The sequence below is a fragment of the Dromiciops gliroides genome, chromosome 2 (assembly GCF_019393635.1).
Source record: "Dromiciops gliroides isolate mDroGli1 chromosome 2, mDroGli1.pri, whole genome shotgun sequence".
In the NCBI taxonomy this organism is placed as follows: Eukaryota; Metazoa; Chordata; class Mammalia; order Microbiotheria; family Microbiotheriidae; genus Dromiciops; species Dromiciops gliroides.
In genome coordinates this window covers 130,309,015-130,322,293 of record NC_057862.1, presented here as the reverse complement: position 1 = coordinate 130,322,293, position 13,279 = coordinate 130,309,015, and the positions used below count along the sequence as shown (strand labels likewise).

The window sequence follows — 13,279 nt, the reverse complement described above, 5'->3', positions numbered from 1 at the left end:
GACTAAGCAAGATGTACACAACTAAGTAAGTAAATACAAGCTAATTTGAGGAGAGAATTAATATTAAACACTGGAGATCAGGAAAAAAGTTTGACTTATGATTGGTCTTGTTTGTTAGCCTTGATGAATTTTAAAAAGGTGGAGGAAAGGTAAGGAGTATATTCAAGAATGAGAGAACACCAAAGCATAGATGATATGCTCCATCTTCACTATTCATCAATTTAATTTGTTAGCCATTATACAAATATGAGTATATGCATCTGAATGATTAGTCAATTTTTGACATGCTCCAGTTGTTTTTCAGTCTTGTCCGACTCTTTGTGAACCCATTTGGCAAAGATATTGGAGTGCTTTGTCATTTCCTTCTCCTGCTCATTTTACATATGAGAATACTGAGGCAAACAGGGTTAAGTGATTTGCCAAGGGTCACACAGATAATAAGTGTCTGAGGCCAGATTTGAACTCAAGAAGTTGATTCTTTCTGATTCCTGGCACAGCAATCTATCCACTGTGCCACCTAGCTGTGGTGGTTGGTGAGTAAGACATAGGTCCTACACTGATACCAAGTCTACATGTGCCTACCACATGCCTGGAACATAATAGGTGCTTAATAAATGCTTGTTAAATGAATCAATTAATGCCTCCTCCCTCACTGTCTTTGTATTAGCCTATGGGCTGGTACTAGACAAGAGTTCAGTCCAGGCTGTGAAACCCTACTAAAAAGTATTCTTTACTATCTCTAATCCCAGATTCCCTGTGTTTGAAGGAACATTCATGGAAACCACAATTGCTGCCCCTAAAGTGACCCAAACTTTGCTTAGTCATTATGGAACATAAGTATGTGGAGGGTAAGGACTGTTTGTTTATATGTACTTATATAAATATACACATAATTTACATTATAGAATTTAATTCTATATGACATGAATGTCTCTCTCTCTCTATAAGTATCTACGTTTAGTGAATTTCCAAAAGAAACTCATATAATTGTCTTATCTATAGAGTGGTTCCCTGCTGTAGACTCTGGGTCACTACCTATCCAAAAGGATTGTTAGAAGGAAGAGTACTTTGGAAACCTTAAAGAACTATATAAATGTGAATTATTCTTTTTATCATTGTGGTGAAGTTGTGCTAGTATATATTATACATGTCTTATGGCTAAAATTTATATATTACACATTCTGTCTGTGGTATAGATGGGCCTGTAAGATAAGACACTGGAACTGGAGAGGATTTTTTTCCTTTTAATTGATCAAAGGCAGGAAACAAGTAAAATAACTCATTCTTATGGCTACCATCACATCAGTTCTATTTGCAAATTAACTTAGTATTAAAAACAGGGAAACCCCCATAATTTACCTACTACCTTAAAATCTCCACTTTTCCCCCCCTTGCTATTGGAATGCCTGAGGCAGTGCTCATGGTGTAAAGAGCACTGGGTATAGCAACAAAAGATATAGGTTTAATTAGGCCCAGGCCTTGACATTTATAAAGCATTTGATCTTGATGGTCACTTAACCTCTCTGAGCCTCAATTTTCTCATCTCTACAACTGGTATAATAGTACTTGTCCTCTCTACCTCCTTGAGCATTGTAGCATCTGGTGATAATGTTAGAATAATGTTTAGAATCTAGGTAAAAAAAATAAAGTATTATGTAAATGCCAAATATTTTTACTTTGTTCACAAATCATCATGAAGTTAGTGCAAAGGAATATATTAGATAAATTTGGTTAAGTCCTTGACTATCTTTCAAAGAATGATTTTATTATAAACATTCCTGGCTCATCATATTTTCCATTGCCATGAGATTACAAAGAAGGTGGAAAAGCAATGACACCAATAGACCAAAGGAGAAAATACATTTTAATGAATAAATGAAAGTATACTGTACCTGAGAAATCTGCAGCTAAGAGATCTAATGCCTTTAAAACTTTCACTTGTAAAATGCCAACGTCCTTCATATCTTTCAGGGAGTTCTGTAAGCACTGGGGAGAAAAAAGGAATTAAGTGAGTACAAAAATAGTTCATTGATATACTCTTTAAATGGCATTTAAATCTTATGGAAGAACGTTTTCATTTTATCTTCCTTTTTATACCCTTAAAAAAGAGCTGAAAAAATGCAGGTAAAATCAACTAAACCCATTAAGAAAATGGACCCATTAACAAAATAGGCATTCATATCTGCTACATAAAATGCAAATGGTTGAGCATTAATCAGCTGCATCTTCAAAATGAAACCATTATGACGGTATAAGATCTCTCTAACTTCATTCCCTGGTGACACTGGACATACTCTCCCTCTTCCTCCAAGGGCAAATGTTTGTAAAGTTACAGACAGTATTCCTTTTCCTTTTCTAAAACAACTCTGAACTTCCCTGAAAGTTCCCATTATTCTGATCCCACAAATGCAAACTTATGGACATCACATGGTGGAACTTGGCCTCTGGATAGGTATCCCTAACACTGGAAATTCAATTCAATTCCATAAACATTTATTATGTGCCTACTGCATGATGCTAAATTGTGGGTATATAAATAACCCAAAATATGCCCAAGAGTAATTTTGAGATTAAATTCTAGTAAGGAGATATATGGGATCTACTTTTTAAGCAACTCAAAAGTCAGAAGTATATAGTTTTAGTATTATTAAATGTAAAAATTTCTCTTCCCTTCAATTTTTTATGAACCAAATCTTCTAACATCATTTGTTAATCATCACTGTGAATGAGAGCAGCTTCAGATTTACATTTTTATCACTGCTTCTTCTTAAACAGTGACACTCTGGTTAATTGACATCTCTCTCAATAACCAGAACCTTTCAAACCAGCAGGACTTGAATGATTGTGGTAAATGACTTTGTCATACCCTGAAGATCCTGGACTGAAAAAAATTGCCCATTTGACTCTTTGCAATAGAAGAAAGAGATTTCAAAAATGTTTCTGAAAAATATAAAATAACTTATTTACAGCCATGAATGAAACAACATGCCAATAAATAAACATATACAATTAACTCCTCATCTGAAAAAAGAAAATTAGGCTAATCATCATTAAGTATTTCATTGGCATTAAAAAAACATTCTAAAGGTAATATAAATGATTAGTTTTGAACTGGTCAGCTTTTGGGTGGAAGGGGAGTGAAAGAATGAATTCAGATTCAAGTTTAGTTAATTCTGCTAGTGAGTAAGCAAGAGTAACTTCAAGTTATATTTTTAATACTGCTTCTTAGACCTAAACATTTTAATCAATTAATCCAAAATTATTCTTTAGAAGCACCTCTAGCTTCTTAAGTTTCTAATGTCACTTAAAAAATAATTGTCATTTGCACAGACTTCTGAAAATGTTTACATACTAACACTTTATTTTCCATAACAAAAGTCATCAAACATATTAACTTTCAACTTTTATAAGTCTTCCTGAAAGCATCTTTAAAAGACTTGTTGTTGGTTAAGTTCTATACTACCATAGTACTATAACTAAGAGGGATAGCTAAGTGGCAGAGAGGATAGAGTACAGGCTATGGAGTCAGAAGGACTTGAGTTCAAATCTGTCCTCAGACACCTACTAGCTATGTGACCCTGGAGAAGTCACAACCCCAACTGCCTCAAAAAAAGGAAAGAAATATAACTAAGAGATCAGTTAATGCATCTTTGCACATGAGAGTTTAGAGTACAACTAGTGTTATCATCTATATTGATGGACATTTTATTGTATGTATGAAGAGATTAATCTTCAATTAGAACATGCCAATCCTTAATCATGCCCATTAAGTGACAGGTTACTAGGTTCATTGTAATTGGATGCATGAAATTAACATAAACAAAGAATGGAGAGTAGAGGTAGGTTCATAGACAATAAAATTAAAAAAAAACATTCTTTTTTTTGTTTTGTTTTTGTTTTTGTTTTTTTGCAGGGCAATGGGGGTTAAGTGACTTGCCCAGGATCACACAGCTAGTAAGTGTCAAGTGTCTGAGGCCAGATTTGAATTCAGGTCCTCCTGAATCCAGGGCCGGTGCTTTATCCACTGTGCCACCTAGCTGCCCCCCAAAACATTCATTTTTAAAAGTTTTTAGATGACTATAAAACAATTGCAAAATTATATACTGAAAATTACCGTATCATATCATATGGCCATAAGGAGTAAAAATTTAATAAGGACTTCATACTTCTCAAATATTCACAAATGCATCATCACTAACTTTCAAAGAGATATATCAACCATATTATTACAATTGCATCTGTAAATATGCTTCATGACAGGGGGACTAGTGACTTTCAGAGGTGTGTATGTGTGTGTATACATATGATTATCACTGCATTTGTAAATATTCTAAGGTAAAGTTTACTCTTAGAATCCACAAGTGTGTTTTATGTAATACCTACATAGAACCTAGACTACAAAACACCTTTTCTCTTAAAAACATCAACCCACATATAAGCAGGCGAAAATGGTATGGCATCTTACCTGCTTATCAACTATTCTAATTCTTCTTTTATGAGGCAAACAATTACACTCTAGACAAAGATTCCTTTTTAATGATGTTTTTAATCATAAAAACGATGTTTGTTTCAACTTTAAAAGAAAAGTGACACATCATGCCAGAGCACTCACATATCGTTGGGAAATCTGCTTTCTTTCACTGGGGTCTGCCAAGGGGCAGACACAGAGATCAGAGACAGAGACACCTGAACAGGGTGTAAGTGTGATCAGCATAAGCAGTGAGCCAAGACGGTTCTCCAGCGGCAGCTCCAAACAATTGTCTTGCTTGAGTGGGAGGGCTGCAATATCCACTTTACACCTATAACATGTTTGTGAATCAAAAAGAAAGGGGAGAGAGGTGATTAACGCGTGGTTCCTTTAGAACATTCAAAAGCAACTGATTTATATTTTAAAATCACACTGCGCTGCTTAGGCCAGTCTCTTTTAGAAACCTCACAAAGTCTGGGTTCCGATTTATTGCTCCATTTCCCTGAAGGGTAGTGAAGGTTGCAGGTGTTCCCCAGCCTCGTAATACTCATTGCTGGTCTGACACACTTTAAAATTAAGAAGGGGAAGAGGTTTCAGAACAAGGAAGACAGAGAAAAGAAATAAGGTGCTACCGTGTGTGTGTGTGTGTGTGTGTGTGTGTGTGTGTGTGTGTGTGTGTGTGTGTGTGTGTGTGTGTGTGTGTGTGTGTGAGAGAGAGGGGGATAAGGAGAGCTTAATCTTTGGAAAAAAAAAAATATATATATATAAACAAACCTGGGTGAAGCCAATTGGACAAATGTAACCAGTTTCGAAGGTTGGGCATTATTAATCTGGGCTCCTCTCCAGGCTTAGTCTTTTACAAGTAAATAGAACAAAGGATAAGGGTTTTAAAAAGAGAACAAGAGAAATACAAAGAGATGGCTAATGGAGAAACCATTTTCTGCCAGATTAATGCCAACTGGCAAGTTTTTATTTAAAGAAAACTTGTTAAGATGTTTCTTAATAGGCAAAAATTCCACAGGGTTCCCCCAGGTGGGTTTCTTCTGGATAAATGGGGCATGAAGTGCTGTTGATTGATCCCATTTCAGTTGTACTGCTGGCAGAGTTTGTACCCATCTGCTATAAATTGCATGTTTTCTGCCTCTTAACAGCCAATTTTCTGGGAATGTTGAAAACCTCAAACACATTTAAATACAGAAGCAAACACACAGAAAAGAGACTGAGGTGCTAAACCATTTATGTGCTATGCCTCTGAAAACACTCCAGGTTGGCCTGGACCCCACTTGATTTGTTTACATACAGTGCTACTACCATGAGGGTTAAGCCTTAAGAAAATCTTAGGTAGTACCTGGTACCATAATGTGTAGCTTTTTCCATGCTCTGCTCTCTCCATCACTGCTAACAAAAAGGAATATTAAAGGTTTCAGAGCAGGACCATGTACAGAAATATATCATTGTCGGTCAGATGGCTTGATAATTTATTTTCCCTTATCACCAATCTTTATATGTATGCAGATAATGTTAAATATAGAGATAAAGGTAATGTGTAAGTAAATTTAAAGAATGCAAATGTTTCAGTCAAGTGGTACATAAGTATAAATCTGCAGTTTAATCATTTCTTGAGAGAAGACATTCAAATTCCTTTTCCTCAAAAAGAAAGCATTATTTTATCTCATCCCAACTTTTGCATGCAGATTTATGTTTCTGTACATTCTTTTTTTGTGGTTTTTTTTTTTTGGTGAGGCAATTGGGGTTAAGTGACTTGCCCAGGGTCACACAGCTAGTAAGTGTTATGTGTCTGATGTCATATTTGAACTCAGGTCCTCCTGAATCCAGGGCCAGTGCTTTATCCACTGTGCCACTTAGCTGCCCCCCTGTACATTCTCTTTTAAGAAATCAGCTTCCTGTTTAACTGAAACTGTAGGTGGGTGTTGGGAGTGGGAAAAAACAGGGTTCTGAAATGATATATCTATCAGTCAACAAGTATTTATTAAGCACTTACTACACCGCAGGTACTGAGTTAGACAATAAAGGTACAAAGGCAAAAAATATATAATGTTCTTAAAAGCAACAAGTGTTAGATTTCTGAAGTTAAATTTGTTTATTGTAAAAACCACCAAAAGTTGATCTGAATCAATGCTGCTCATTAAAGTGAGTGGTCAAGCTGGAATTATATGATTTTGATTTAAAAAAAAAACTAATATGACTTCCAAGCATTGAGCTTGAGTTTTGATATGGAACAAATGTAATTGGACAAATATTTATTCAGTCATTCATTTATTGATTCATACATTTGGCAACATTTAGTAAGAGCCTACAGTGGCACTGGCACTGAAGTCAGGAGGAAATGAATTCAAATCCAACCTCTGACACTTACTAATTGTTTGACTCTGGGAAAGTCATTTAACCCCAACTGGCTCCCCCAGTCCCTCAAAAAACAATAACAACAAAAATAGAGCCTATATATACTAAGCACCATTAGGTCCTGGGAGTGCAAAGACACAACAAAATAGCTGTGGCCTTAGAAAAGTTCATGTTCTATATAGTCAGCCAGGCATTTATTAAGCACCTACTATATGCCAAGCACTGTACTAAATGCTAAGGATACAAAGAAATGCAAAAGATCATTAATTCCTGCTTTCAAGGAGTTCACAGTTTAATAGGGGAGACAACATGGAAACAACCATGCATGAACAAGATACATATAGAGTAAAAAGGAGATATTCAAGAGGGAAGCTGCTGGTATTATGGGGAATAAGGAAAGCCTTCTTGTAGACTATGGGATCTTGGGTGGTACTTTATGGAAGCCAAACAAGCTGGGGGAAGAGAAGAGGAGGGAGAGAATTCTAAATATGAGTTAGATACAGTGAAATTTCCCAGAGAATGAAGATAGAATTTCTTTGAATATTACATAGTTATCTATGTGCATGAAGATATTGAACTCTTTCTCTCATTATAACTATTTACATAATTCCAGCTATCTATATAATACATCATATAGTTACAACTATATACAAATATATTTAATATATAACTGTATACATAATGATATATCCCCAAACTCTACATGTATATGTGGGAATATGTATATGCATGTTCATGTATATAGAATTCTATATTTACACATGTATACATACATGTGTGTGTTGTATGATGCTAGTCCTGAAGAGAAGAGTGCTAACAACTAGGATAGGAGAGACAAATCAGGATAGGCCTTCTGAAGGAGATATCATTTGAACTAAATTTTCAAGGAAATTATGGATTCTAGGAGGTACAAATAAAGAATGAGTGTATTCCAGGCATGGAGACTGGACTAGGCAAAGGCAAAGAGAAGGGAGATGGATTGTTGTATATTGTGAACATCAAATAAACTATTTGCATTGAATGTAGAATCTGGAAAAATAATTCATGGCAAGAAGTCTGAAAAGGTAGTTTTGGGGCAGATTGTAAAACATTTTCAAATGCTTAACTGAGGACTTTGTATTTGACCTTGAGTCTGGAGGGAACATTAGACTTTTTTATACAGAGACTCTGAAAGTTGCATGAAGAATTGATGGGAGAGGGCAGCTAGGTGTCGCAGTGGATAGAGCACCGGCCCTGGAGTCAGGAGTACCTGAATTCAAATCCGGCCTCAGACACTTAACACTTACTAGCTTTGTGACCCTGGGCAAGTCACTTAACCCTAATTGCCTAAAGAAAAAAAAAAAAGAATTGATGGGAGAAAGAAGAATGAAGGTTGGATGTCCAATCAGAAGGCCATTGCAATAATTTAAATGAGAGGTGATGAAGACCTGAACTAAAGTATGTGAGTATAGAGATGGGAATAAGATTTTCTGGTGATAGAACCGATGACATTTGGTAACTGATTTTTTTTTTATTCCACTATGGAATTTTATTGGTTTTATACTTTTACTTGTTATTAAGATAACAAAATTGAAGACTTAAGCTGTCAATTTGTGGTAAAATGTAAAATAAATCTATAAATTTTAAACATCATTATGAAAAATAAATCCTTGATAGTGGCAGGGCTGAGGATTGGGGCACTAATGACATGGGGAGACTGGTATGTCCATTTTTATTTGAGCAGTGAATTTTTTCACTAAACTGAATAAAATGGCCAAAGTGACTTGATTTTACATCATATAGGCACAATTTAGGCACACATCTCTTTTGCATATGCACTATAACTCATGAAAAATCCATTAGACAAAAAGTCACTCTAACAGTAAAGCTCATGAAAAAGTTTAAGCATCACTTCACCAAAAATGGAAAACCTTAATGTGGTTCAATAAACCATATACTAAGCCTACAATCTGTGCCAAGCTTCATGCTGGGGATATGATGAAAAAAATGAAAGTAGTCCTATTGGTTTAGTTAGGTGAGTTAAACCTAGCTAGGCACATCTTTTTATCTTTTAAAAAATACACCTTCCTTTAAAATTAACAAATATCTTCTCCTGTCCTCCTACCCCCACCGAAGAAAAAAAAATGTCCTTCTTAATCAAATTATCTCATGACTGATATAAATACACATTTATTACCCCTAAGTATCTTTTTTTTTACTTTATAAATAAAAGGACCAACTAATTTTTTCTACTTCTAGCTATTTTCTGTTTAGCCTGGCCTTCATAAAAGGACAACTATCTTGAGTGATCTGCAATGCTCATGACTTCAAGGGATATCAACTTGATACATCCTATAGAACCTTCCCATGCTTCCCATATTTCCTGTCAACCTGACCATAAATTATTCCAGTTTATTTAAATGATTTAAGGATTAACAGAAGAATCAGAAGGACAAATTAGGGGATGGGGAGGCAGACTGAATTCAACCTAGGACATTCCAGTCATTTTCATGGGAATCAGGGAGATTTTAATTACTAGAGGGGCAAGTGTGGCCTCCCAAAGCAGGGCACTCACTGGGAACACTGAAGCACTAAGAGAAATCAAAGACTACAGTAACTGGTGATTTGTTTTCAATATTTTGTGGCCTACTCTTGGTTGGGGGAGAGAATAGATATCGCATGTTTAGCAGAGGCTTGACATGAAGTTCAAAGAAAATCTTGCCTCTTTTTCAAAATGATATCTTGACTTGGTGTCATTTTAATTTATCTTAGGTTGACTTTTCTAATGAGAACCTGGTATTTCTGTATTCTATGATGGATTAAATTATTTTTTTCATATTAATTCACTATGATGTATTGGTTTCTACTATACCATCCTGCTTCTTTTTCTTAGAACAAGTTAGGTTTAAAGCTGTTTTCATGCCTTCCTATTAAAACAGAAAATACATTAATATCTATGGATTTGTAATATGCATGAACATGAAATGTAAGAAGCAGGCAATTTAAATCAGAAAGACTTCTAATAAAGAGCAGTAGGCTAAAGTCTAAAAAATATATTGATCCTAGAAAGATTAATGGAAGGCATTTTTAACTTAAAAAGCATTAGGAAGAAAAGTCCTTTTGCCTCTCCCTTTTTTCTAGCACTAGTCTAGATCCTGATATGAATGAATACACTTTTTACTTTGTATTTTTTTTAACAAGTGCCTAGCATAATGCCTAGTACATAGTAAGTGCTCAATAAATGCTTTTAAATTGATCTAATTTAAGGATTCTTAACCTGGAAGCCACAGAACCTAATGGATAATGTAGTTTGATTTGATGGGATTCTTGAATTAATAAATGTTTATTTCCTTCCTTCTTAATTTAAATATATGCTTTTATTCTACTTTTTTCTTTTTCTTTTTTCTTTTGTTTTTTTTTGCAGGGCAATGAGGGTTAAGTGACTTGCTCAGGGTCACAGAGCTAGTAAGTGTCAAATATCTGAGGCGGATTTGAACTCAGGTCCTCCTGAATCCAGGGCTGGTGCTTTATCCACTGTTGCCACCCACCTAACTGCCCCCCTGTACTTTTATTTTTGATACATCATTGAAAGATCCCAGTCTCAATGAGAAATTGTCATAAAATATTGGACTGTTATAACCTTTATGAGTATGTTATATTCACTTAACAACAAAAAAGATTAAATAATGTTCATATAAATTCTGCACTTTTTTCATTAAAATACTTTAGAAATAGTGTGATATGAAGCAAAAAGTTATGGATTAGAGGTAATAAACTTAATCTCTAAATCCAACTTTGTGATTAATTTTGTGTATGACTTTGGGTAAGTCATTTTACTATTCTAGGCTGTCTGTTAAAGGCTCTAGAATAAATGATCTCTAAATATTTCATCCAGTTCTACAATTCCATAAATTTATCAACCTGACAAATACAGCAGGGTCCTAAATAGAAATATTTTTTGTATCTAGTAAGCATTTAAGATGCCCACTTCCAGCCCATTTGCAGTCCACATGCTGATACAGCATTGCTACTGCCCTCCCATTCTCTCCTCTCCATTAATTCTACTGCATTTTAATGCTTTAATTCAATGCATAATTTTACCATATCAGTCAGCCAAACCTGCCCAAGTTTTACTTGTCATGATAGCTTTTAACCTCTTTTTCATTACCATAATTCTATGTTTTATATTGCAGACTGGTCAGCTTTTAACTTAAATGCAGGAGACAGAAAACAGTGCAATAGTTTTAAAAGCTGTAAATCTCAGGGGCTAAGGGAAAAAAAAAAAAAACAGGAGGAAAACTATGAATGTGTCAAGTCTGGCTGTAAAATCAGATCAACGACACTGGGCCCAATTTGTCTGTCCAAAGGAACTCTCCTGCCCAGATTCCCTACCAGCTCTGAGCCACTAACAAACCCCTCCAGTGAAGTAAACTGCCAGAACGTCAGATCAACTTTATGTGACAAAGTCTGGAACTGAATCGTGTCTAAGAAAGACTGCTGAAAGGGGTCTGTGCATTATCACTCAAGAATTTTCCAGATTGAATTCATTTAGAAATGCTAGATCGATCCTATTCCTGTTACCTCTAATGAAACAATTTAATTTTGAAAAAAATAACAGTATACATAGAATGCTGAACTGGAGATTCCCTCTAAAATATGAAATGAAAAATGTCATTCTCTATCTAGACTATTATCACTTGATATGAAAATCCAAACATGTCCAACTAAAGCTTCCTTCATAGCCAGCACTACCTCATGCCTCACAAAAGGAAGGAAGTAGCCTCAACTCTGACCTATTTATTGACTCTTCATTTTATAGCTTCTACTATCCCTTCAAAGATTCATAATAGAAGCCAAAGGTCAGGGGGTACTCTATGTTCACAAACTGAAAGAACTTTCTATAGTGCCTCAGATTCAGGAGCATGCAACCTTTTTTAGTAAGGGCCCAGATACGATCTTTTGCAATTACCCATGAGAAATGGAAGGGCTGGTGCTAATTAAGAGAGGCAGCATGGCCCAAGACAAAGAGGGTTTGATATGAAGTCAACAACAATAACAACAAATAACGGCAACTGCCCTTCCAAATATCTGAACTGATAAAATCAAGTGGGTAAGAATGGTGAAGTTTTTGTCAGGGTTTAATTAAAAACACACACACACACACACACACAGACATATACATACATATGTATATATATATACATATATTCCTATTCTTTGGTATCAGTAGGATATTTAACATTCAGAGAATATCAAAATCAGAGGAAAAGCATACAATAAAGCTCCAAAAAGATATATTATAAGCCCATTAATTGGAAATGTAAAGGTATTATGATTATTTGCACTAAGAAAACAAAGGCTGAGAAAAATAATTATAGAACTTTGTAGCTGTTGGTGAACAGCTAACAATATTTAGGCTATGGTATGAAGAAATCAGCTTAAATGCAAAAAAAGAAGGAAGAAATACTTATTAAAGGAAACGAATCCAGGTATCAAAAATGTTGTTTGTCTTAAATAAAGGTAGATATCTACAATAATCCAATGGGGGGGGGGATAGAAAGCCCACAGAAAAGATGCACCATCATATTTGTTTGAAGTTTTGGTACAGAAAATTTCCCGAGAAAGAAGACATCTTGATTTAAATAGCTACCAAGTTTTCTATTTCCCCAAGAATTAATTTCTTATTGATTTTTTCCATTTCTTAGGAGACATCTGAATCATCTTATTCTAACAAACTACTACTGTGAAGAATATCCATTCATCAGTTTATTTTCCCTACAGTTAGAAAATATCATGCCCAAACTTTTTTCTTCTCCCTTAACCTCATTCATTCTCTCTCTCTCTCATACACACACACACACACACACACACACACACACACATTTCCTAATAGATAAAATGTTATTAAATGATAAAAAAGGAGTAAGTCCAGAATCTAGAAAATCATAAGGATTTGCAAAGTCCTAACAAACAGATCTCTCCCAAGTGTAAAAATCAGAAATGAGTTAAGAATGGGATTTGGCTCCACCTGGAAGTTCAGTGGTGATCTGTGCACTTTGACCAGCTCCCAAGAGAGAACTTTGTTATCTCTTGGACCCCAGGAGAGGAAAAAGGAAAAGGATGCAAAAGATATCCTTTAAAGCCCATGGAGAGGAAGGCCAGACTGATCACTAGTGCAGGTATATTTCTAAGTTACAAACAGGAAATATCTAGAATAATAAATGCATGCCCAAATGACAAAACTTGAAGCAAAAGGCACATCTTAAAATATATATTTCTACATAGATAAACGAATTTGGGTAGAAAATAATTTCCTATTACATAAAGGAAATGGAACATCACAATGATATGTGAAACATAAGAATATTTCAGTTTACATATATTAAAAATTCACTCATTTATCACCAATAATGGTCTAATGAAATTTTGGACACTTAGAGACAACTGATCAACATCCTGACAGCACAG

At 35.0% G+C, this 13,279-nt stretch overlaps 1 protein-coding gene across 1 annotated transcript in view; it reads right to left on the bottom strand.

The window, feature by feature from the left end:
* The window catches only part of MCTP2 (multiple C2 and transmembrane domain containing 2), a 275,109-nt gene that overhangs the window by 125,830 nt on the left and 136,000 nt on the right, over positions 1 to 13,279 (bottom strand). The window contains exons 11-12 of the mRNA XM_043984960.1: positions 4,613 to 4,799; positions 1,893 to 1,986 (exon numbers count right to left, since the gene is read on the bottom strand). Of these exons, the coding sequence (XP_043840895.1) occupies positions 1,893 to 1,986; positions 4,613 to 4,799 (281 nt within the window). The remainder of the gene's footprint in view (positions 1 to 1,892; positions 1,987 to 4,612; positions 4,800 to 13,279) is intronic.